The following is a 27606-nucleotide window of genomic DNA, read 5'->3' as shown; positions in this document are numbered from 1 at the left end:
GTTTCGTTTCATCACTTCTCTGTTCTCTGCTGTAGACTGACTTCCATTTCCTTTGCCTGCGCTCAGATAGAAGCAACAAGGAGTTCACACGAAGCCGAACCATGCAGAAACAGGTATTGCACTTCATTTTGGAAAAATTGCTGGGGCCGTCTTTACCAGAGAGCACCAGTGCTAATGCCCAAGGCTGGCACAAGCGTTTTTGCTGCCCTAGGCAAGTGTGCAAATTGTCCAGCTTTTACCCCTTAGCCTCTGGCTGTGCTTCCTGCCCACTTACCTCCTGCAGGTCCATTCACCCACATTCACCCTTTGTGCAGCAGCTGAATAGGGGATCTCATCGGCTGTGTCTGTGGGTGTCCTGTCTCGGGGATCAGAAAATCTCTGTAGAGCTCTGAATATGCTTCAGCTCCTCTGAGTTATGTGGGGGTCAAACCTTATGATCACACATTACTCCTGCACTTGTTGATTTGCTCTGGCTTCCAATACAGCAGAGAATTGTTTATAAAATCGGGATGGCCGTATTTAAACTGATTCATCAAGCTTGTGCCCGTGGGTTAATGCTTTCTTGGAAGACCCTGGCAGCGTGGACTGCTTGATGTTCCCTCAGTCAGAGCTGCTCGCCTGGTCTCGGGAATACTCTAGCAATAGAGCTTAGAATTAGTGATTGTTTAACGAAGTTCAGATGTTCTCTGAAAGGTTTTCTGCTATAACAGGCTTTTGGTTAGGTTCATTCGCGGTGTCTCCTCTCGTGCAATAAGTCAGCAATTGTTGCGCCCCTCAGTGGTTTCATCAAAGTATGCCTCCAGAAGTTGTGATTCTAGTGAACTTCCAAATGTTTTGTTTCTAACTGTTTTTTGTATTTGTTATTTTATATTAATGTTTTATTTTGTACATCTCTTAGGCCTTAAGTGTTAAGCAATGAATATATTTTAATAATTCAAATGAAATGCAATATAATGACAGCAGTCTGTTAACTGTATAGCCAGAATCCAAGGGCTGAGTTCACCATTAGGTAGATTACGCATTCTCCTAGGTGGCAGGGTTGTGGGACGCAGTAAATAGTATTAGTGACGGCAAAAACTGACAGCCACATAAACTCACCGAGCCATCAGCATGTTTAGTCACTTTATGTCACATCTTACGTGTTTGTGCACAGATAAACAGCCACACCAAGTCCTGCTTTTCACCGTGGCTGTGCTTATTTTACTGTGGCAGATTTTATGCTTTATCAGGTCATTTGACTCACTTTGTATCTACATCTTTGAAAGGACCTGAGCTTCTGAAAGTGATATCTGTGTTCCATATTATTCAAGTTATTGTATTTGCTGCATCCTTTCTGAGACCACATGTGCATAAAATACGGGCTCTTCACTGCTTGGAGTGTAAGAGGTCCCAGCGTAGCACTTAAAGAGAACTCAGCCTCATCATCAAGCTTCTCGACTCTTTGTGTCCTTTCATCCTGATAGATCGGAAAGGGCCATTTATTTATTCATTTAATTTATTTATTTGCTTGTTTTGTATACCGTCAATCTGTGGACAATCTTGACAGTTTATAACTAATCATAAATACATGAGAAAATATAAACAATGCAAAATAAAACAAAATTAAACAAGTTATTAATGATAAAATACTATATATAAAGGAAACAAAATCAGCTCTTTCCAATTAGCTACAGGCCTATATCGATGCATTGTTATGTGCTAGTTTGCTTGCAGATTACAGACTCTGTCAAAGCTCAAGTGAAAGCCATGGTAACTTCAGAGGCTGATCTCAGGGCCACCTTTATGGAAGACGTATGCAAAGTTTCTACTTGGTTATGCACACTTTCACGTATTGCTATTGTTTGGACAGTATGACCCTTGGAGACAGTTCTCTGCAGCCTTTTCAATCTCCAGGTGGCGGGGCCAGGATATCGTTAAGTAAGTGCTTTCCCAGTGCAACCCTGAGCTTCGGCCTCCCCAATGGCTAATTCATGCCTCTGCTTGTTAAAGGAAAAAGCAAGTTTGCTTATCTGTTAACAGGGTTCTTCATAGACAGCAGGATGAATAGGCCATTTGTAATACCTACCTGCCTCCCTGGAGAGCTGAGTACTCACTAAAACTCTGGAAGAGATTGGACTCATGAGGCAGCAATTGTGCATGGGAACTCCCGCTCATGCTCTGAGAATTGGGTTACTATCAGCACCATTGGATGATGTCACCCACACAGAATGGCTAATTCATGCTGTTTACAGATAAGCAAACTTGCTTTCCCTCCTTACCTCCTCCAGCACCCTTCTAACCACAAGAGTTGACAACCATCTTGCCTTCCCATCAGTGTGTGTTTGTGTTTGTGGGTGTGCGCCCTGGTGGGGCAGTGCATGATGGGACAGTGCGTGAGGCAAGCTTACACTGTTGAGGTCCATGCTGTACAGGGCTGGTGGAAACACTTAGCAGACTAGGTGGCTGCCTAGAACATCACAGGTTTGGGGGTGGCCGCCTGGTGCTTCCACTGGCCTTGCTCAGATGTGCAAGCTACACTCCAGACTCTTTCTGGTGGCAGTTCTGCAGTGAGTGGGCTGCCTCCTTCCTGCCCCTGGGGGCTGAAAGAGGGAATGTGTTAAGGGCAGGCACAGGTGGGAAGTTGTTGGCCCAATTGTGCCAGAAGAAGCAGGAGGTATGGGCACTGTGGAGTCAAGATTAGGGGGCTACACCAGAGCAACATCAGCAGGGCCCTCCTAGCGGAAGAGAGGAGGAAAAGCAGTGGCTGGGCCCTCCTGGCTGAAGAGGGAAGCAGCATTTTCCCCACAAACGGGAGAGAGAAGGCTTCCCTATGCTGCACAGTCTCAAGGAGGAGACTACTGCTGTCTGCACATTCTGGGGGAGGGCAACAGAAAGAGAATATGTGTGTGTCTGAGTTTGTGAGAGAGAGAGAGAGTGTGTGTGTGTGTGTGTGTGAGAGAGTGAGAGAGAGAGAGTGAGAGTGTGTGAGAGTGTGTGTGTGAGTGAGAGAGAGAGAGAGTGTGTGTGTGTGTGTGTGTGTGTGTGTGTGTGTGTGTAGGGCAAGTGCTTCCATTAGGCAAATTAGATGATCACCTAGAGCACTAAAATTCTTGGGGCTGCAAAATCCTGTCAGCACAAGGCACAGAGGAATGCTATGGCAGAGCTAACACTTCCAAAAAAAGGAGTGCTGTTCTGGAGACACTGCTAATGCTATCACAGAGTGCAGTGCTGCAGTTGTGGCCAGTAGGTAAGGTACAGAAAAGGTATGTATGACTTATGGTTCGCTTAGGGCACCATATACCCTTGCACCAGCCCTGTGTGTAAGTTTGTGCAAGAGACAGAATGTGTGTGAGGGCATGTGTGAGCAAGTATGTATGTGAGAAAGCATGTGAGAGAGCATGTGTGTGTGTGAGCCTACGTAAGCGAGTGTATGTGTGTGTGCCACTGCCCTGCCCCCACTAATCCACAATAATCTCAAAGTGACTGGAAATCAAAGGTTCCCAGTGTTGCGCTGGAGGTGGACCCTTGGCCTGGCACAGGATTGGTACGGCCCTCTGAGGGGACCCAGAGGGAACCTGTGGCCAGGAGGTGGAGCACACAAGGAGATAGAGGCAAGCCGGAGTTTCACCAATAACGGCCCGGGTGCTCCGTGGGTTGAGCCCTTGGATTCCCAGGCTGCCTAGGCTTTAGGTGGACTTCTGGGGGTCTCCAGAAGAGACGATGGAGATGTGTGCCCACGAATGGCAGGGATGCACGGCTGGCGGTGAACACTCGAGCTAGACTGGACAGAGGTCACGGGTCCAAGACAGGAACTGAAGGTCCTCCGGGCAGGATAGGTGGACCCTAGTGGTCTAGCTCGGGATGGGCCACCACAGCGCCAAGGCAGGCAGGCCTGGTGGTCACAGGAGTGGCAAAGTGAGTGTCCAGGTGCAGCGCAATGGTCAATGCCAGGGGATCAGTCCAAGCGTAGTCCAAGGCAAGCAGAGGTCAGTTCCAGGTATCAGTCCGAGCATGGTCAAAGGCGAGCAGAGGTCAGTACCAAGGATCAGTCCGTGAGAAGTACAACCTGGGTTGCTGAACGTAGAAGGAGACTCGGGAACACTGGAACAAGCACAGGAACACTGGAAGGACCACGGGAATGCAGGAGGAGACTCGGGAACACTGAAACAAACACAGGAACTAGCACAGGAACAAGCACAAGGGACGGCAACGCACACACACGCAAGTGTGACGACCTGTTGCCAAGGCAAGGAAGTCTGGTCTGAGGCCTCTCTTAAATAGGGCTCTTACATGCCATCATCTGGAGACGCCGCAGAGCAGTTTCTTGCCGCAGGCCCTTTAAGAGGCTGCGGGATCCGTGCGTGCCTAGGGGCCCGGGCCTGGCCAGGGAGGACGCCGATCAGGCCTGTAGGCCAGCCCGTGAGGTGGAAGGCCTAGGAGACGCCAACACGGAGCGCTGGGGTCGGCAGCAACTGGTCACTACTGGGGGCAGGCTGCGTTGGGACCTGCTGGAGTGTGAGCGAGGTGAGCAGGGCTGCCTGCGGGCCGACCACGGACGGAGCGAACAACACCCAGGCTTAGAGAGCAGGGGATTTTTTTTAATCCTTATTAGTTTTAATTATTGGGTGTTTGATGTGCCTGCTGTTTAGAAATATTTTATTGGTATTTGGGAAATTTTGAAAAAATTTGTATTTGAGTTTTAAATTATTGGGCGTTCTATTCATCAGCGATTTCGAATATTTATTCTTTTTATTAGTATGATTTTACTATTGTGTTTGATGGTTGTTTTTTTTATGTTTTATGGGAACTGGTGATGTTTCTGTTTTTCTATTGTATGGCATACAGAATCTGGCTTGTTGCGGTTTCCAGTTTGATTTTTATCTGCACATTTCTATTTATACTTTATGGTCTCTTTTTTCTGTTTTTAATGAGAGTCTGTGACCGAGGGGAAGTATTCTGCAAGTATGTAATAATATTAGTATTAATTTATGGAACATCTTTCATGTTACTGTAAGAAACAAACAAATTCCTCTCTGGGAATGATTAGTTAATGAACATACAAAGAAGTTTATTCTCATGAACTTGCAAGCCCGGGTGGCCACAGACAGTAGGCACACATTACATTGCTCAGATTACAAGTTATACATTCTTTCTTGTTCCTCTTTTTTTCTAATCCATGCAGTCAGCATTTTAGCTCTATTCTTTACCAGGCTATTCTAATTTTCTGTTCTGCACAAAGACTTAGGCAAGCACAGGGTGGGGTTCACAGAGGGATTGCTTCTTCAGCATTCTGCTCTTTATTCCTTTATACTCAGCAAGCCTAATAGAGGATTTCTTAATTTGGCATTTTGACCTCCAACGGCTTCTGCAGAAAAAGGATAGTGCTCTAAGTGCTGTGCAAAGGTTAATCAGACTGCACAGATCTCTTGTCAGTTTCCTTTTTAAGCAGCTGCCTAAGATCAGAAGTGTAAAACGATTTCTAGAAGCAAAGTTCAATTTTGCCCTCAGATTCTTGAGAGAGTAACACTTTAAAACAATTCTTCCATTCTTTCTACTGTGCTTAGCAAAACAACAAGGGTGCTTTCTAGCTGTCAGTGTTTCCGGCCCTATTTTAGTAGCCTTTTTATTTAACAATTAGCAGCATAGAGTAGCATGGATATTAGACATATAAAGCTATTTATATTCCTAATTCTTTATAGATATGTAATAGCAACATTTAAACTTCATTTCTCACAATGCTTAAAAGCAGATTATATTCAGGTGCTGTAGGTATTTCCCTATCTCAAGAGAGTTTACAATCTAAGGGCCCTATTTAATAAGCATATTTCCCATAGATACAAAATGGAGAAAACTTTTAGTAAATGACCCCCTAAAGGAGGGTGAAGTGACTTGCCCGAGGTCACAAGGAATCTAGTTTCTGTGTAGGGATCTATAGCAGACCGGTTTGTCCGGTTTCCTAATTGTGTAGCGAGCGCAGCCTTCAGGGGCCGATGGTGCGGGCTCGGCGCGCATCACTCAGCTCATGGGAGAGCGGAGCCCTTGGGCCACAGGGCGGCTCAGGTCGGGACATGAGTCGTACCTGTGGTGAGGTGTATGTGCGAGAATGGGCGGCACTGGAACAGAGCTGGACGGATCTAGGAAGACAAGGCTAAGACAAGTCTCGGGCAAGGACTAGGTGCTTGGAACTTGAGACTGAGGAGTCTGACGTGGAGCTTGGGACTCTCGAGGAGTACGACGTGGAGCTTGGGACTGTTGAGGAGTACAACGTGGAGCTTAGGAGTCTGGAGACATGGAATATAGACTTGAAACGTACTCTTGAAATGTAGACTTCGAGCATAGACTTCAAACGTAGACTTGGAAGATGTAAACTTGGAATGTAGACTTGGGGACGTGGAGACTAGGATGAGGAAGGCATGTCCCTCAGGTGCCCTACACAGCACGTAGGGCTGGTCGCGGACCACACTGTAGACTCGGATGAAGAACTTAGAACAAGGACACAGGCAGGGATGAGCAAGACCCTCAGGCGCCCTACACAGCACCTGGGGCTGGTCACGGACCACACTGTCCCCTACGCACCCTACACAGCCGGGAGGCTGGTCACGGACCACAAGGTGAGCAGGGCGAGCTCAGGAAGTCTCATAGCACAGGAGCGAAGCGACCCCTCGGGGCCTCCGGAGTCAGGACTGGATACAAGGAGATAAAACTTGGCACTTAGCACTTGAGGACCGAACCTCAGACTTTAAAAACAAGGACTCACCGGAGGAATGGGTTCTTCAGGAACTGGAGCATCAGGACCGGGACAACATCAGGAAGGGGACTAGGAACATCTCTGGACTAGGAATCACAGACATCTTGGAACATGAAGCATCTTGGAACATGGGGCGGACTGCAGGACTTGGAATGGACCTCCTAGGACTAGGAACATCTTGGAACATGGAACAGGATCTAGACTCATGGACATCTGGACTGGAACAGTGTCAGGATTGGGACTCATGGACATCTGGACTGGGAACAGCATCAGGATTTGGATTCAAAGATATTCGGACTTTGGAACAGCATCAGGATCTGGACTCACAGACATCCAGACTTGGAACAGCATCAGGATTGAAGAGACGTCTTTAGGAGCATCTTGATAGATGTGAAGACGCTGGAAGAATGGAGCGAAGCCCTTTTATAGGGCTGATCCAGGAAGTAGGCAGAGACTGAGGCTTCAGTGGGGCCGTGGCCACTTTCTGCCACTGGCCCTTTAAAAGGATTGAAGAGGCACGCTCTGGCACCTAAGGAAGGCCAGAGGTAGGCTTGCAGGACCCTGGACAGCAGCCCTGCTGAGCAGGAAGAGGCAGGCCGCGTCGGCAGCACCCCCAGCCGCACAGGAGGGGGGCCCAGAGACAGACGACGCCGGCGGCGTCCATGCTGCTGAGGAGCAGGCCTCCAGACCTGCTGAAGATGGCATGGGCGGCGGCACCCAGGCCGCGAAAAACTGAGGAGTCAGCAGCAGTCTCCAAGTCATGGGACACCAGGTGTGGGCGGCGGTCCGGGCCACAAAGAGCAGTGTCAGCAGCGGTACAAGGCCACGAAGGTAAGGCCCTGTCCGTATGAAGTGTGGGCAGGGGCGCAACAAATTGAAGGTGTATTGATGTTTTAGGGCCTGGTGTAATATTTGTAGTAGGGTTGTTTTTGTCTTAGTGCCGGCAGTTAGTACTGTTTTGGTATGGGAGGTTTACTATATTGTAAACATGTTTCGATTCAGCAATGGCTTTCTGATGATCAAGTCTGCACACAACATGTGTTACAATAGATGTAATGGGGTAAACTCAGAAGGAAGTGTGAAACGATGGGCAAACACAATCCAACAGGCGTGTTGCAAAGGTCCATGTAAAACAAACCAGAAAAAACAAATTACACAGGAAAAGTCCAAAAATTCCATAATGCCAAAACTTTTCCTGTTTAAATTGTTTTTTCTGGTTTGATTTATATGGACCTTTACAATTGAGTTTGCAACACAATAGATCTAATACCATATAGGTTCCAAGTATCCTTTTTGCAGGACTTTCTGGTTGGCACCACAGCAGTGCCTGTAAATGCAGAGCCAGATATTCAAAACGGCATTTAACTAGATAAGTCCTACTTATCCGGCTAAGTGGTACTGAATGTCCGGCTGAGATCAGCAGATCCCACAGCTGGATAAGTCACATTTAGCTGGATAATTCAGGGGCCAGGAATGGTCGTAATGGAGAGGAGTTGAGTTAGCTGGAGAAGTTATCTGGCTAACTCCGATATTCAAAGTTAGCTGGTTAATTTATCCAGCTAACTTGAAGGTATCTGAATAACGGGTAGATTTTAAAACACGCACACGTGCCAGCCGCACATACATGCGCGCCAGATTTTAAAATCAGCACGCGTACGTGCGGGCAGCGCATGCAAGGGAGAATTTTAGTAAATTACGCGCAGTGAAGCAGTCAGGGCCTTCCCCTCTTCCCTCCCAGTTCGCTCCAGTTGAGGAGCGGACTGGGAGGGAACTTCCTTACCCCCTGCCTAACCTTCTTTCCCTTCCCCTCTCCTCCCCATCCCCTATCTACCTACCCGCAAATTATTTATTTTTCTACTTACTGCTTCTCCTGAGCAGAAATAGTTTGCGCGTGCCAGCCAACTGCAGGCACGCGCTTCCCTGGGACTGTGGCTAAGGACCGCTGTCTCGGCCAGTCTCCATCCTACCCTGCCCCACCCCTCCCCGACCAGACCATGCCCCCCGGCCCGTTCCTTTGTCAGGGCCCGGCACTTGTGCACGTATCGGCACTTACGCTCACGACTGCGCACAGGGCCTGGCCACGCACGTAAGCGCTGATTTTTACGCGTGCAGCCATTTTAAAATTGGGCCTTACGATTATTCCCCTAACTAGCAGAGCTGCACAGCAGCTGAATGTGGACCTCATAATGCTGTCTCAGAATATTCCTTTTCATGGAAAAACTATTATTATAAATGCAAACTTGTACATGCGATTGTATCACATTTTCTGCCTTCTGTGTCTTATACAAGACCTGGCTCTCTAAAAACAGTAAATGTGATATTGAAGGCTTGTTGGCTGAATGGAGCCACCCATTGAACCCCAGCATTTTATTGCACGTCCCCTGGAACAAATTGCCAACTGTTGGGGGCCACGGCTTTTGGTTTCATGGGTTACCTGGAGGAAGATGTTGGGGCAGGATTGGCAAGCGTCTCCCTTTTTAACTCTTCCGATAATCAGGGCCGCTGCGAGCTTTCTTGCTGCCCTGTGCGAAAAATTACTGTGATGCCCCCTCCCCCAATTCATTCAGTGTCTGTCCCGGGCTCATCAGATAAAGCCCAGCTCCGTCCTGCAATCTGTATTTTTAAAAACTGACACAACACCCCCCCCCCCCCCGCGCGCACACACACAGAGAAACCATGGAGAGGGAAGGGTGTGGGGTACCCTAGGCAAACCTTACAGCCTTCCACACACTCCACCACCCCACACACCACACACGCGCGCACAAACACACTCCCACACGCCTTACAGACACACACGATTACATTATGCATTTATAACAAATTTTACATGAAAAAGAATATTCAAGAGTACAGTTTTCTGAGGCAAAACTATCACTTACAACCTGCATATTATATTTACATGCACTGCTGTGGTGCCAACCAGAAAACTCTGCGAAAAAGACCCTTGGAGCTCCTATGGAATTAGACTTTCTGTAATGTGTGCTGGGTGTGGGCTTAGCCCTCAGAAAGCCATGAACAAACAGAATTATCATTACAATACAGTAAACCTCCCCTACCAAAACAACCCTAACAATCTTATCTACAAAAATGCAACACTGCATGTATTACACCAGGCCCTAGAACACCAATAAAATTCTAATTAGGAAACCAGGCTGCTATAGATCCCTTCACAGAAATTACATGCCAGCAAAATACCTCACCTCGGTCAGATATGCAGAACCCAGACAGACTCTGACCAAATTCAGAATAAAGAGATCAGAAAGCATCAACAGAAACGTGCTGAGAAGAACTGAACTGGAACCCACAAGAAGCCAGCCTGTACATGCAGAACAAACAATGGAAAAATAAAAACATTAAATAAAATCAAAAAATATAAACCATTAATCAGAATAATAGTCATATTCATAAAAAGAATATTTCAAACCAATTAATGAATAGAATATTGAAAATTTCCCAAACACCTTGAAAAATTTCTAAAATCTGATGAATAAAAAAGTTCTATTCCCCCCCCAAAAAATAAATATTTCAAAAGAGCAGAATCATCAAATTATGCCCAATAATTAAAATTAATAAGGTTTAAAAATCTGTTCTTCATACATGGGATCTGATTATCACTAACTCTGAGATTGTCGTGGATTGCGGGTAGTAGGGCCGCACACATTTTATCTTCTCTCTCTCTCACACACACACATACACACACAATAACACATTCATTCTCTCACACACACTCTCTCTCTTACATACACAGGCTGCCCCTCCTTCACTCTCATAGATACATTGCATGTGTGTGTGTGTGCTTGCCTATGAGAGCCTATATGTGATACACAGGCTCTCACAGGCACAAAACATACACAAACACACACGCTCTCTCACAGACACATTCATAGGGACACAGGTTCTCACAGAGACTCACACAGAGGCTCTTACACAGTCACACACAGATACACTCACATATACAGGCGCCCTCACACACACCCTCTCATACACAGGCACTCACACTCACAGGGCCAATCTCTCGCTCTTTAACACATATTTTAGACCTCTCTTTCGGCCACTGGCTACAGAGCACGGTCTCTTCATCTGCCACTGGCTCCAGGGAAAGGTTGGCGGCACTGCAGGGCCTCTTCTGCTGCCGCTGGCTTGGAGGAAAAACCGGCAGCACTGCGACATCACTTTTGCGGTTGGGGATTAGGAACCCCACCAGCACATTAAATCACACCGCCATGGGACCTTCCTGTACTTGCCCCCCCCCCCCCTTAGAACGCCACTACGGCCAACTGATCTTCCTGCTTGGGGGGAGGGAGCGGAAGCCTTGTGCCGTTTGGCAATAGGCGAGGCCATGGGCTGCCAACAGAGCCTAAGCAGCTGGTAGCCCTCAGCCTCTCCTGGTGCCGCCAGCCCGCCACCATCCCAGGTGTGGCATTCTGTGCAAATGCACAGAATGCACAACCGGTTGCGCCAGGCCTGCCAATAATCGTGATTTCCAGCCAGGATGGGGAAAATCTGTATTTCACACTTGGGCCCAAAAGTCTATCAATGGGTAGATGAGAATACTATCAGTGTTTTACTCATTTGATCAGCTGAGGGAGACATGGGACCTACCCAAATATCAGATTTTTGCTTTTTTGCAAGTTTGCCACTACTGCATGCAAGTGAGCTAAGGTAGATTGGATAGTATAGTGGCTACCAAGCAAGAAGAGTTTTCTTGAAACGATCCCAAAATTTAACAGAATTGCTGTTTGGTCTCCTCACCTTAAATCTTTACTGCCTTCTCCTTACTTAACTAAACTGGGGCGACAATGGAGTAAGGACCTAGGAGAAGAAATTGCAGAAGATGCCTTATTTTGTAGGGATATAGAGACACTTTACGGCAGCTCATGTGAAGGAGACACAGTTTAAGTTGCTGCACAGAGGGTATAATGATAGGATCTTGGGACATCCCTTGAATATCTGGCATTCTGAGCTTTGGTTGAAGTGGAAAGTCCAGGAAGGTGCCCTGTGGCATATGTTTAATACATCACAAGCCTATTGGAGACAGAGTTTGGTCTCATTAGAGCAGATTATGAGAGCTACAGACATCTGGTCGGCTTAATGCTTTTGCTAAGGGGCAGCAGTTACTGAAAGGGGGGTATTAATGCATTGGAATAGTGCTGGAGAGAGGTTATCTTAGAAACTGCACATACTGAACCCTCACAATATCCTTTCTTTAAGGGAAGTGGTCAATCAGAGAGGACATTTTCGGTTATGAAACAAGTCCTGAATTTCTTTAAGGAACTTATTGGAACATTTTGTTGAGACTAGAGGGGCGAGGACCTAGCTGGATTGTGTGCAGTGTGTGGGTACGTGTGAATGCTGTACATGATTGTAAGGAGGAAGGGGTGTGACTGAGGGTTGTGTTAATAGGACACATTTAAGAATGTTAAAAAGTGAAGTTGCTCTGGAATGGAATCTAATTTCATATGCTCTGATGTTTTGAACATATTGTTTACTTTTGTACATTTATTATTGTTTTCTTGTTATCCTTGTTGTGGTTCCATTTCTATTCCTTCCTGGAGATTCAAATAAACAGAATATTAAAAAACAAAACTAAATGCAAAATTATTAGTCATGTGTGTGATGTTCTGGAGGGAAGGGGAAGCGCCAGGCTGTAAGGTTCTCCTACGGTCCTAATACCCTTGTAGCAGCCCATATGCTGGAGCTGTTATGTGTGGGGGCGAGAGAGAAAGAGAGAGAGAGTGTTTGCACTGCTGCTGCCTGTGCTGTACCTCTTCTATGGGAGGCTACTATATATGTGTGCGTGTGTGTGTATAAAGCTTGCACTGCGGCTCTGTCTAATGTGGATAAATGGATAAAAATAACTATTTGAAGAAAGTGTCTCACAGCCACATCTACAACCATATACATTCAGAGGACTATATTCAGACAGTCTGGATAGCAAAATTAGCCGGATAAGATTATCTGGCTAAATCTGGAGGCATATTGAACCACACTATTGAATATAGCCAGTTATCTTAGGGTCCTATTTACTAAGCACTTTTCCTATAATAACTAAATGGGAGAAAACCTTTAGTAAATAGACCCTCTAATTAGTCAGCTAACTATAGGCGGCGGCTAACTTTAGGAGAAATCTTTGACCCAATCAGACTTAGAGGCCGATGCAATACCATGGACGCACGTTTTGGATGCACATCCATAACCCCTGATTCAATACGGGAATTAGCGCGTCCAAACCAGCGCATAGCTAATAGCGCTCATCACATGTAAATTCATGTTGATGAGGCAATTAACTATTATTCACCTCTGCAAAAAAAAAAAAAATGTGTACCCCATGTGCACATTTTAACTCTCAAAAATGAATGCCTGCCCTGGTGCAGGTATTAACTCTTGAGGAGCCCCCAAAGTAAGCAGAAAATACAGCTTTTCTGGACTTCCTCTCACTTAATATTGTGCCGATATTAAGTCGGAGGTTCAGAAAAAGGAGTAATGTTCTGTTGCCAAGGTCTGGCCTGATGGGATAAGGGGTCCATGTCTGACCCGGGGGTCCTGTACCTGAAATCGGGAATCTGAGGTCCGTATGATAAAACCCCCCTTGCCAAACTGCAAATCTCCTCCCTCCCGGCCAGGAACCCCTGACGGAGACCCTCCTCTGGCAGGGCTGTTCCCAATTGGTCCTTTTCACTGAGATTTTGACAGTGAAAAGGACAAATCCCTTTTCAGGACAGCCTTCTGAAAGGTGATTGGTCCTTTCACTAACATGTGACAATGCCCAACACTTAATATTTATTCATTTATTCCTTCACTTTTTTATTTTTATTTTATTTATTTAATTTTATATACCGACAGCCGTTTGCACATCGTGCCGGTTTACAGATAACTTACAAACCAAAAAATATCTAGGCAAAGCCTTTACAAGGAACAGTGTGTAACAAACAAACAATTTATTCCTTCACTTATTGCCAATTGGTCCGTTCACTGTCACAAGTGAATGACAGGACTAATCACCTCTCAGAAGGTTGTCCTTCTGTCAGTGAAAAGGACCAATCGGGAACAGCCCTGCCAGAGGAGGGTCTCCGGCAGGGATTCCTGGCCTGGAGGGAGGAGATTTGCAGTTTGGCAAGGGAGGTTTTATTAATATGGACCTCAGATTCCCAATTTCAGGTACCGGATGCCCGGTTCCGACCTGGACTGCTTGGCCCATTGGGCCAGACCTTGGAGGAAGGGAGCTTAGATCAGGTCAGCCGCTGGATGCCCAGCCATATCTTCTGCATGTCCGATGACAAGGACGAGCTAGGGACACATAATTTTCCCTAGTGTGTCCTTTTTAGCACAGCAAGTCATTTAAATATTAGATCGGGCGCCCAGGAGAGGTGGTTGGATGCACACTAAGAAAGCAGGTTCTCAGCATTGAGTGCCCGTTTTCTACTCGCCGATATAGCATTGGCCTGTTTGCCAGCTAAGTTATCCGGGTAACTCTGTATATCGGAGGTAGCTGGTTAACTAAGTTGGCCAACTCAGCTCTTCCCAGTTACGCACCTGGAACGCCCCTTAACTTATCCGGCTAAATTCTAGACTGTTATCTGTTCCATGTAAAGGCCTAGCCTATAATTTCTAAGTTAATTGTAAACCGATATGATGTGCAAACGGTCGTCGGTATATAAAAAAAAAATGCCAAATAAATAAATAAATAAAATAGACAGACACCTAACTTATTAGCCAGCTCGCATTTACCTGGATATGAGCCCAAATAGTCATTTAGCTGGGTAACTTCTGAGTTAAACCTAATCAATATCAAAAGATACACCTATGCCGCGAACTGCTGTACTAAACAAAAACAATCAAGAGCAAAGCTCTGTCGCTGGACAATTAAATAAACTTTTTAGTGAATAGTGTGTATTCTGGAATTATTTTAAATAAAGTAAATACCTACACTACCAATGGTAAAAGGTTTTTAATGATGTGTATAAATTTAAAAATGTTAAGTGGAGTCAGAGAAAGGTTTTATACATGGTGTAGGTGCCCTGCACCTCTGTAAGGTGAACGTATAATCAACCTTCCTCCTCCTCCTCAATAGCTTTTAACGATTATTTTTTTTAAGAATTTTATATGTGGACTTGTGTTGTCCCTAACAACACCTGAAGGACTCTTCCGTGGCAATATGATTTTTAAATGCATGACCGCAAAAGTTTACTCCATAATACTCAATGAGAATGTCAATAAAGGGTATAAAAACAGACTTCCCCGATTTTCTTATAAGTTATCCCAACATGTTTCAGACGTAAATGCCTTTCCTCATGGGGTTCGATGTTTACCGGGACCAACTTCACGGAGTCTGCAACCCTCTCCTTGACGGTTTCTCCTGAGCTCAAAATATTGTGCCACAGGGCGATCTTCCTCTGTCGATCGCCGGGAAGGATAACCTGTCGGGTGAGCTGGCTCCTTATATATATTGCTACTGGAGCTAAACGTAACCAATGAGAAGCTTCAACGTTGCAACGGGATTAATGACGTCACAATCGGACCTGCAAGAGAACTCGCTCTAAGTGCTGGTAATACGATACACGGACCTGAAAGAGGCACTCTGAGCTGTCAAAATTGTAAACAGCGGAAGCCCTCCTACAAACTTTAAAGGTGCAAACAATTTAATCATTAGAGCGACAAGAGAGCGGGATGGCTGGTATGTCAAAAAGCGTAGTCACTATACTCCACTAATCATTTACAGAAGAGTGTTGAAATTGAGCTCATCGTTCATGCCTCGGGGTACGGAAGTTTTCAATGTAAATATCCAGAAGGCTTCTCGTGTGTTAAGTAACGATCGTATGTCCCCACCGCGTGGTGAGGGATTTATTCGCTCGATGATCGTCCATTTTAAGTCTGGAATTTTGTGCCCAGAATCCACTAGGTGTTGAACCATAGGTGCGGTAAGTTTCAATGTAGTAAACCGTGATTTATGTTCCCCAAGTCTTACTCGAATAGGTCTAGTAGTACGTCCAATGTATAACTTGGGACATGTGCAGATGATCGCGTACACAACATTGCCTGTGTCTCAAAGTCCTTCTCGGTGGCTCCCAGTGAGTCAGTATTTTAGAGCTAAAAGAATTTGTTCCACCGAGAAGGACTTTGAGACACAGGCAGCGATTTTGGCTGGCAGATTTCAACAATGGGGATATCCACAGAAGGCTGTTAACTGCGCTTACAAAAGAGCAAAATTTAGTGCACGAACGTCACTATTACAATACAAACCTCATAAGGAGGAAACTCGGTTGACATGTGTTTTGCAACAATCTACGGCAGCAAGTACAATAAAAGCAGCCATTTATAGACATTGGCATATATTGTCAATGCATGACTTTTTTGGAACCACCTACATTTGCCATGTCTCGGGGGAAAAACATCAGAGACCAGGCAGTGCATGCCCAGATAGACAGTCTTGATAGGGAGGACCCCTTAGTGGGTCATCAAATGTGTGGCCATTGTTCTTGGTGTACACAGACCATTACAGGTGTTCTATGGGAAGTTCCACTCTTAGGATATAAGATTTGGAGAAAGAGTAACACCGATTGTCAGTCCTATAATGTTGTGTACGCGATCATCTGCACATGTCCCAAGTTATACATTGGACGTACTACTAGACCTATTTGAGTAAGACTTGGGGAACATAAATCACGGTTTACTACATTGAAACTTACCGCACCTATGGTTCAACACCTAGTGGATTCTGGGCACAAAATTCCAGACTTAAAATGGACGATCATCGAGCGAATAAATCCCTCACCACGCGGTGGGGACATACGATCGTTACTTAACACACGAGAAGCCTTCTGGATATTTACATTGAAAACTTCCGTACCCCGAGGCATGAACGATGAGCTCAATTTCAACACTCTTCTGTAAATGATTAGTGGAGTATAGCGACTACGCTTTTTGACATGCCAGCCATCCCGCTCTCTTGTCGCTCTAATGATTAAATTGTTTGCACCTTTAAAGTTTGTAGGAGGGCTTCCGCTGTTTACAATTTTGACAGCTCAGAGTGCCTCTTTCAGGTCCGTGTATCGTATTACCAGCACTTAGAGCGAGTTCTCTTGCAGGTCCGATTGTGACGTCATTAATCCCGTTGCAACGTTGAAGCTTCTCATTGGTTACGTTTAGCTCCAGTAGCAATATATATAAGGATCCAGCTCACCCGACAGGTTATCCTTCCCGGCGATCGACAGAGGAAGATCGCCCTGTGGCACAATATTTTGAGCTCAGGAGAAACCGTCGAGGAGAGGGTTGCAGACTCCGTGAAGTTGGTCCCGGTAAACATCGAACCCCCAGAGGAAAGGCATTTACGTCTGAAACATGTTGGGATAACTTATAAGAAAATCGGGGAAGTCTGTTTTTATACCCTTTATTGACATTCTCATTGAGTATTATGGAGTAAACTTTTGCGGTCACGCATTTAAAAATCATATTGCCACGGAAGAGTCCTTCAGGTGTTGTTAGGGACAACACAAGTCCACATATAGAATTCTTAAAAAAAATAATCGTTAAAAGCTATTGAGGAGGAGGAGGAAGGTTGATGATTATACGTTCACCTTACAGAGGTGCAGGGCACCTACACCATGTATAAAACCTTTCTCTGACTCCACTTAACATTTTTAAATTTATACACATCATTAAAAACCTTTTACCATTGGTAGTGTAGGTATTTACTTTATTTAAAATAATTCCAGAATACACACTATTCACTAAAAAGTTTATTTAATTGTCCAGCGACAGAGCCTAACTTCTGAGTTAGCCAGCTAAATACTTTAGTTTGCTTTTTGCAATAACCGCACGTTAATATTCCCTTTGCCCGCCAGTGCAGATTAATAACTGAATGTTTCTCTGCCTGCAGGTTGCACCGCGGGAGTGGGATTATGTGGAGGATGAATCGGATACGTTTGGTAAGTTTCCCTTGGAATCAGGGCTTTGGAGCTGATGGTGCACTCTGCAGTTGGGTCACATCAGCAGCCCGGGCCTCCTATGGGTCTGTGATCTCAGACAGTGGGGTGGGACGCACTCCTGTTCCACAGTCGTTAGCCTCCAAAACATCCTTAAAGTATCCCCATAAGAAAAAACACACAAGTGAACAAAATAACCCCAAGCTGCTTATGTACCACCCCCGAGAATGTCATCCGGAGGTTTCCACCACAAGATATTATTTGAATAATATTCCGCCTTTCAGACACGGTTATATTTATCCAATGTATGAAATACTCTCCGGCTTACATTGCTATTATTTTCATGGCCTTGCTCTCCTTCCAGCCTCGTCGGGGTCTGCCCCCACAAGCTGAGACTCCAGGGGCCGCCTTCTCTGCTTTTCCCCGATTATTCCCCACCCGCCTCCCTCTGTAATGCAGACATCACAGCAATAGACTGCAGCTCCCTCTGGAACCTGGGCACCTGCACCCCAATTAACCCAGAGCTGTCCCTTTTGAGTTGCAGCTGCTGTGAATACTGCCTCCATAGTATCCCTACCCCTGTCAGTCCCAGGAGCCTACGATGGGGCCAGGATTTGAACCCTAGTCTCCTGCACACTGCCTCCAGGCCATTGAACTGCTATAGGCCAGATTATATATGAATAACATCATTATCCACAAATAAAACCTTTTAGTTTGCTGCTGTGTAGCTGTTCTGTGATTTGCAGTTCATGCCTGCTCAGTTTGCTAGTTAAAAATCTTGTTTAGGCTCTCATAATGAGACTGTGAAGTAGAAGCCTCAGGACATCAGTTTCTTTTTGAAACTGATGTCCCAGATGAGAGGTCTGGCTCACGTTTGAATACGTAACATAAGAACATAAGAACATGCCATACTGGATCAGACCAAAGATCCATCAAGCCCAGGATCTTGATTCCAACAGTGGCCAAGCCAGGAAATGTCCAAACCTTTTTTAAATGCAGCTTCCCTAACAGCATTCATCACATCCTCTGACAATGAATTCCAGAACTTAATTATGTTTTTCTCTTATTAGTTTTAAATGTATCACCTAGTAACTTCATTGTGTGTCCCTAGTGTTTTGTAGTTTTTGAAAAATAAACAACCAATTCATTTAACTTGTTCCTAGCCACTCATTTTCTAGACCTCTATCATATCCTCCCTCAGCTGTCTCTTCTCCAAGCTGAACAGCCCTAACTTCTTTAGCTTTTCTTCATAGGGAATCATTCCATCCACTTTAACTTTTTGGTCGCCCTTCTCGGTATTGCACACAATATTCAAGATGAGATCTCACCACAGAGAGATACAGAGGCATTAGGATATTCTCTGTTTTATTCTCCATTCCTTTCCTAATAATCCCCAGCATTCTGTTTGTGTATGATATATGAACACAAGATGAGGTCGCACCGTGGAGTGATACAGAGGCATTATGATATTCTCTGTTTTATTCTCCATTCCTTTCCTAATAATCCCCAGCATTCTGTTTGTGTATGATATATGAACACAAGATGAGGATGCACCATGGAGTGATACAGAGGCATTATGATATTCTCTGTTTTATTCTCCATTCCTTTCCTAATAATCCCCAGCATTCTGTTTGTGTATGATATATGAACACAAGATGAGGATGCACCATGGAGTGATACAGAGGCATTATGATATCCTCTGTTTTATTCTCCATTCCTTTCCTAATAATCCTCAGCATTCTGTTTGTGTATGATATATGAACACAAGATGAGGATGCACCATGGAGTGATACAGAGACATTATGATATTCTCTGTTTTATTCTCCATTCCTTTCCTAATAATCCCCAGCATTCTGTTTGTGTATGATATATGAACACAAGATGAGGATGCATCATGGAGTGATACAGAGGCATTAGGATATTCTCTGTTTTATTCTCCATTCCTTTCCTAATAATTCCTAGCATTCTGTTTGTGTATGATATATGAACACAAGATGAGGATGCACCATGGAGTGATACAGAGGCATTAGGATATTCTCTGTTTTATTCTCCATTCCTTTCCTAATAATCCCCAGCATTCTGTTTGTGTATGATATATGAACACAAGATGAGGATGCACCATGGAGCGATACAGAGGCATTATGATATTCTCTGTTTTATTCCCCATTCCTTTCCTAATAATCCCCAGCATTCTGTTTGTGTATGATATATGAACACAAGATGAGGTCGCACCATGAAGTGATACAGAGACATTATGATATTCTCTGTTTTATTCTCCATTCCTTTCCTAATAATCCCCAGCATTCTGTTTGTGTATGATATATGAACACAAGATGAGGATGCACCATGGAGTGATACAGAGACATTATGATATTCTCTGTTTTATTCTCCATTCCTTTCCTAATAATCCCCAGCATTCTGTTTGTGTATGATATATGAACACAAGATGAGGATGCACCATGGAGTGATACAGACACATTATGATATTCTCTGTTTTATTCTCCATTCCTTTCCTAATAATCCCCAGCATTCTGTTTGTGTATGATATATGAACACAAGATGAGGTTGCACCATGGAGTGATACAGACACATTATGATATTCTCTGTTTTATTCTCCATTCCTTTCCTAATAATCCCCAGCATTCTGTTTGTGTATGATATATGAACACAAGATGAGGATGCACCATGGAGTGATACAGAGGCGTTATGATATGCTCTGTTTTATTCTCCATTCCTTTCCTAATAATTCCTAGCATTCTGTTTGTGTATGATATATGAACACAAGATGAGGATGCACCATGGAGTGATACAGAGACATTATGATATGCTCTGTTTTATTCTCCATTCCTTTCCTAATAATCCCCAGCATTCTGTTTGTGTATGATATATGAACACAAGATGAGGATGCACCATGGAGTGACACAGAGGCATTATGATATTCTCTGTTTTATTCTCCATTCCTTTCCTAATAATCCCCAGCATTCTGTTTGTGTATGATATATGAACACAAGATGAGGATGCACCATGGAGTGATACAGAGGCATTATGATATGCTCTGTTTTATTCTCCATTCCTTTCCTAATAATCCCCAGCATTCTGTTTGTGTATGATATATGAACACAAGATGAGGATGCACCATGGAGTGATACAGAGGCATTATGATATTCTCTGTTTATTCTCCATTCCTTTCCTAATAATCCCCAGCATTCTGTTTGTGTATGATATATGCACACAAGATGAGGATGCACCATGGAGTGATACAGAGGCATTATGATATTCTCTGTTTTATTCTCCATTCCTTTCCTAATAATCCCCAGCATTCTGTGTGTGTATGATATATGAACACAAGATGAGGATGCACCATGGAGTGATACAGAGGCATTATGATATTCTCTGTTTATTCTCCATTCCTTTCCTAATAATCCCCAGCATTCTGTGTGTGTATGATATATGAACACAAGATGAGGATGCACCATGGAGTGATACAGAGACATTATGATATGCTCTGTTTTATTCTCCATTCCTTTCCTAATAATTCCTAGCATTCTTTTTGCTTTCTTGGCTGCTGATGCACGCTGAGCAGAAGATTTCAATGTGTTATCAACAATGACACCCTAGATCCTTTTCCTGAATAGTGACTCCAGATGTGGAACCTTGAATTGTGTAGCTATAATTTGGTTAACTTTTCCCTTAGTTTTAATTTTTGTGTTATTTGTTGTCTGCCCTTTTGAAATATTTTATTGGGTTTTGGGGAAAATATGAAAGCAATTATGAGTTTTTAATTATTGAATGTTCTATTCATCTGCAGTTTTGAAATATTTTTTCGTTTTATTATTATGAGTGATGGTTTTTTTTCCATATATAAGCAGGCTGAATTAGCCATCATCTTGGGTGATGTGCACTGATGGCATCAACCTAGACCTCTCTCTCCTAGCTCATAGAGCCTTTGCTCTATTGAGCATATGCGGGATTTCCCACGCAACCATTGCCTCGGAGGTCCCTCAGTCTTTTCTTTTTTCTCCACGCCGGGGCATAGACAGACTTCTCTCTCTCTTTTCTATATTTTTCTCACTCTTCATTTTTGGCCTTGCCTCACTGCTTCGGGAGCCCCCCAATGGCACTTTTCATCAGTGTTACCTCTCTAATTCTCCGTTTTGTTTTTTGAAAAAAAAAAACCTAGCAAAAGCAGAAAGAAAGAGAAAACCGGAAAATGGAGTAAAAAAAAAAAGCAGTAAGCGGCTTTAAAGTGATATGTGTGCTTGAGCTCAGAGGGCAACTGACCCAGAATCCTCTGCTGCCTTGGCCTGCTTGCAGTCCTTGAATGCCCTTAAAATGCCTTACTGACCTGACCTGGAGGAATTCCAGTGACATCTGGACAGCTGTTGAAGCTGACAAACAGCCTTTAACACCCGTGATGGACATTGAGTACTTAAGTCATGCCCTTCCAGCGATGTTTCTGAATATGATGAATGAAATTCTGTGAGACTTACTGTTTCAGTGCATGTGGTATATTTAGATGACATCCTGATCTTCTCTCAAGACCTTCAGACGCATCAGGCAGATGTGATAAAGGTACTTCGAAGACTACGAGACAACCACCTCTACGCGAAGCTCAAAGTGTGCTTTTCATCAGGAATCTGTGCCTTTTTTAGGGCACATTGGGTCCAAAGATGGCTTTCAAATGGATCCCCAAAAGTTGAAAAGCATCCAAGAGTGGCCTCAGCCTACGGGATTAAAAGCCTTACGCCATTTTCTCGATACTGTAATAATGAGTAGATCTGCTTTACACGTTTCGTTTTCTTTTGCTTCAGATAGAGAAACAGTCCTCAGACGTTTTATGCGGAACCGATTATCCTTGTTTCACGGTGATAAAATTTGGATTTATCCCGATTTTTCTAAAGATACGCAAGATAGGAGAAAAAAATGTATTAACAAGCAATGATATTATAGTTATTATTATTCTATCTATTTAAAATCCTCTCTCCTAGGTCACCTGACCTTTTTTCTACAACTCTTCCAAGTTCTTCTATACCCTTGTTACATGTAACTTTATACTTCCCTCTCAGTTCCAAAATATTTATTCCCCTGTTACCTGTAAACCGATGTGATATGCTTATGAACGTCAGTATATAAAAGTTTTAAATAAATAAATAAAAAGAAACCTGAGAACAGAGGTTGAAGCTTTAGGTGGGAAAATGTTATTAAAATGTCCATGCAAATGTGAAATTGTATATCAAAATCAAAAATATGTATTCTTTGAATTATCTCAACTTCGAGCTTTCTCGATTCCCACACCCAATAATCTGCAAAATTGGGACTTGTGGCAAAGTTAAAATATCTAGATGTACTCTGTTTTCAATTGTTATAGAAAGAAGGAATTATCCTACTTTTCTTTTTCCTCAAATCCGCTTATATTTTTTATATCCTTCTGAATATTACCTTTCATACCAGATGTAAACTTTTTGCTTTAGTTAATATTTGAATGTTAAAATAATTACAATATCTGAATATTGTAACAAATGTTTGTATTTGTTCTTGAAGATAACATACATTAAAAAATAAAATTATTTTTTAGCAATTATTACTCTCGGGCGGCCACTTTTCCCCTCTTTAGGGCGTAGCCTGTGCTCGCGCTCCATTCTCAGCGGCCCATGCATCATCGTGAGTTGTAATTCTTTAGACAGCCAGTTCTCCAAAAACTTTGACAGGCTCATCGAGCGATTCCGGAAACCCCAAAAATCTTAGATGTGATCGTCAAGACCTGTTCTCCAGGTCTTCTAACCTCTCGGCCTGTTTGGCGACGGTCTCTCGTAGTTTGGTGATCTCCACTCACGTTGTACAAGTGCCATCTTGGAGGTCAGATACCCTCTCTTCCTGCTCACTAAAACGGTGATCATAGTTGGCCAGGGTTGAGGAAATCTATGATAGCTTGTCCGCGATTATTTTAAGCTCCGGTCGGAGCACTTCGGAAACTGCTGCTTTTATGTCATCAAGCGCTGCAGGCGAAGTGCGTCCAGGTCCCTCTGTCTCCATCATGGCGGGCTGTTCTGGACTCCGCAGTTTCTCTTTATCTTTTTTTGTGGCGCGGGATGTCATTTCGTGACCCAGGTAGGAGTCTCAGGTGCTCTCCTTATCTTGCTGGGGTCAGCGAATGCAAAATTGAGCGCTTATCAGGCATGGATGGGGCTGGATCATGAGATCAGGGGCCAGGAGAGGATTTAACCCTCTTCCTCTCCACTGCATCATGTGACTCTCCTGGCAAATCTTATACCTTTGCACCCCTACCTCCTGCTCTCGCCATGTACACAATTAAAAATTATGCATTTATAATAGATTTTACATGAAAAAGAATATTCAAAGTACAGTCTTCTGAGGTAAAAAACATCACAAGAACTTGCATTCACTTCTTTGGTGCCAACCAGAATACCCTACAAAAAAAGATATTTGGAACCCATATGGCATTAGGGCTACAGTAATGCATATTAGGTGTGGAATTAATCCACGGAATGTTATTGTGAGTCAGGAAGTTAAATATCATGGCGGCTGTTTTGTATTTGATGCATTGATGAATTGGAAGCCAGTGGAGTGTCTGCAGAACCAGAGTCATTTGCTCCAGTTAGCAGACATGCTTCTGCATTTTGAATCAACTGAAAAGAGCGTAAAGTATTATCGGGAAGACCAAGAAATAATGAGTCACAGTAGTCCATTGAAGAGAAATCCAAAGATTGGAGTATTGTACAGAAATTAGATGGTTCGAGAAGTGGTTTAAGGTGTTGTAACAGGAAGTTTTGCATAAGATGACCTTACTAATGATTCGATATAGGCTTGCATTCACCCTGCCACAGCAGGGTAAACCCAGAGATCAAGTGTTCTTGTGAATTCAGGGCCTGTTCTTCTATTAGGCAAACTCAGTTGTCACCTACAGTGCCAAACGTTTGAGGGGATAGGGCCACCTACTCACTTTTAAGGCATCACACAAGAGAAAAGGAGATGGATGCTGGGTAGATGTGGGGGTGAAGATAGAGGAAGCTGGAAGAGAGGTGTTGTGGTGCTCATAGGCCCTATCATAGGCATAACTTGTAATAAAGAGCAATGAAAAGGAAATGTAACACTTTTTGATATGTCACAAGTCAATATTCTTGTTCTCCTAAGTTGTGTTATTTTTCTTTTGATTATAAGAATTTTTTAACTGCTAATAAGTATTATATAATATTTCTGCTTTGCTTTTGCTAGACAACCTGATGCTGCAGGCTAAAAAGAAAATGCTGAATAATCAAAAAGAACAGGGCTTCAGGGCTACAGGAACTGTTTAGAATCAACAAGGTCAAAATGACAATGTAGTTAGTTGCAAGTCCATTAGCATACAAGGTGAGGATGAATTTACATGCAGAGCGAGAACAAATCTACATTCAGATTAGTTGTTGATAGTAGAAAACCAATCATAGAAATGTTGACAATTATGTAACCTAGTTTAGGGGTTGGAATTGTACAAGAGAAAAATCCTATATAAAGTCTTATCAGTGAAATCATTTGAGAGAGGGGGATTTATGTCAGTGCTTTCCCTAGCACTCTGCCAGTCTCTCTCTCCATAAGGCGTTGTTATATTATTTTATAGCATTTAAATAAAAAGCTTTTCTGTACAGCTGTTGGCTCTAAGCGTTTATTTTGGAGAACCATATCAATGGGAGAGTTGTGAAAAGAGGATGCTGGGTGGTGGAGAGAGAAGGGGGGACATGTAGGGGGTGGAGAAAGAGAATACTGGGCATGGCAAAAAGGGAGCACAGATATTGGCCTGATGCTGGTGTGCTGAGCAGGGAGAGAAACGTTGATGCTAGGAGGGAAGAGAAGAGAAATGCTGGATAGAGGGCTAGAGAAAAGGGATTCTGGGCACTGTGGGGAGGGGGAATGCAGGATACGGCAGAGAGGGAGAAGTGGATGCTGTGCCAACACTGCTAAAATAGGTGGTGGTTTGGGGGGAGGATGCAAGATTCATGGTTCATCTAGAGTGCCGAATATCCTTATACCGGCCCTGGCTGTATTGCAGTAGGTATGATAATGTGCGCATTGATGGGCTTTGCCATCTTTATATGTCGTCATATTCTGTGTTTAAGATAGATGAGCAGGGTTTGGATTTACACATTAGTTCTGTGTCTGTAGGAAAAGCAGAAGATGATAAACACTGTAACGTGCTTCAGGTAGGATACTATACACGTGGCTCCTTTTGAGAAGACACTTGCATTTACCCTTTTGTTCTCCTTCCTGTCCTATAGATATTGTGGAAGCTGCCCATAAAACGAAGGACGGTATGCGGTACTTTATCAAGCTCATGGAGCAGCACACTGATTCCTTCAAGAAGAGCATTGCTGAGCTGCACCAAATTGCCGATAACCTGGATGACTTCCATTATGGTGCAACTGTTGCCAGCATCACCGGAAGTGCCGTGAGTGTAGCTGGAGGTATTGCCACCATCGTTGGCCTTATAGCATCGCCATTCAGCTTCGGGACTTCTCTGATTCTAACAGAAGTGGGACTTGGTGTTGCAGCCGCTGGGGGAATCACCAGTGCCACAGCCACCATCTCCGACACGGTGAATGACTATTTGGACAGGAAGAAAGTGGAGGAGATGATACAGCAGTACGAGAAAAACATGAAGGATATTGATAAGTGCTTGAAGGGTATTCAGCAGTTACTGGAGCGGATAAGGAATGATGAGAATTTCTCCAAATTCACACTGCATGATCTTGAACCAGTCATGATATTGGCAATGCCCAGGTTGGGGCGAGGAATTGTCAGTGCTGCGGAGATCGTGCGGTTGGTGAAGCTCTCAAAAGTGACTGAAAGTGCTGTCGAAGGCATCCGAAGCATAGCTAAAGTTACAGGTGTTTTAGCAGGGATCTTCCTACTGTTGGATGCCTTCAGCATTACCAAAGATGCAATAGATCTGCAGAAAGGGGCAAAAGCAGAATCTGCAGCCAATATCCGACAGGCAGCTGATGATCTGGAGAAAGGCTTTAAAGAGCTCTGTGAAGTCCGCAACAAGTTTGAGGAAACACCGAGTCAGCCGTAAGGGCACTATACAGCAAATCTTTGTCATGTAGAAAGGCCATCGTGAGCCAAACAATAAAGGAAATTTTAATATATTCCCAATCCAGACTGAAGTAAAATGCCAATCTAATTATAACTTTTTGCTACAGTTGTATCCAATTTAATATTCTCATGTGCAGCAGTCTGCTTGCTTGTAGTGGAAGAGTACAACTGTTGGGGGTATCATGTGCACCGGCTTGTAGAGTGATGGCACTACCACAATGCTTTATCACTAAGATCTAGTCTCTAAAAGTTGTTTTTTTTTTCCTGTTAACTCCTTGAAAAACAGCGATCTATCAAATGTTTTCAGAAAACAATTTCTGGTTTCCCAGCATGCATTTCAGTTCTACGGCGAGATTGCTTCAGGGTCAGAGGCCAACTTACAAACTCTTACTTGGACTCAAACATTTCTCAGGACATTAGGTACCACGTGCAGACTCAAGATGCACATGAAATTCAAATTTTTTTTTAAAAATGTATTTGACTAATGGCTGGTTGAGATTTATTAGACTGTTCGCCCAGTGAAAGGTATGACATACTTTGTTAGGAATGTTGCATTGATAGCATGAAAGGGATTGTGCTAAAGTGCACCGGGAGGAGTTTGCATGCAAACAGTAATCATTATAGATCTATCATTGAGGAAATATCTCTGCAGATAAATTATGCTTGAAACAAAATTGCTTTAATGAACATGAATTACAATGCAAAGGCAGATGAGAGGGAGCAGGATTGTCCCTTACAAGAAGAGGCAAAACAGAATGGCAGAGCAACTCAGAACAGTTCTGTACTCATTCCTAACGCTTAAGCGTAACCAAATAAATCAGTCAGATGCAATGATGGGTAGGGAATAGATGTTTGAGGGTCTTCCTAAAT

At 43.8% G+C, this 27606-nt stretch overlaps 1 protein-coding gene across 1 annotated transcript; it reads left to right on the top strand.

Moving 5' to 3' along the window:
• LOC115075070 (apolipoprotein L domain-containing protein 1-like) lies at positions 1-27196 on the top strand. Its single transcript, XM_029575231.1, has 3 exons — positions 1-113; positions 17604-17652; positions 25920-27196. Exons 1-3 carry the CDS (start codon positions 102-104, stop codon positions 26714-26716), a joined length of 858 nt encoding a protein of 285 aa, XP_029431091.1. The 5' UTR covers positions 1-101; the 3' UTR covers positions 26717-27196.
• Positions 27197-27606: the final 410 nt, after the last annotated feature.

The sequence above is a fragment of the Rhinatrema bivittatum genome, chromosome 13, assembly GCF_901001135.1.
Source record: "Rhinatrema bivittatum chromosome 13, aRhiBiv1.1, whole genome shotgun sequence".
Taxonomy (NCBI): Eukaryota; Metazoa; Chordata; class Amphibia; order Gymnophiona; family Rhinatrematidae; genus Rhinatrema; species Rhinatrema bivittatum.
This window is presented reverse-complemented; position numbering and strand designations above follow the sequence as displayed.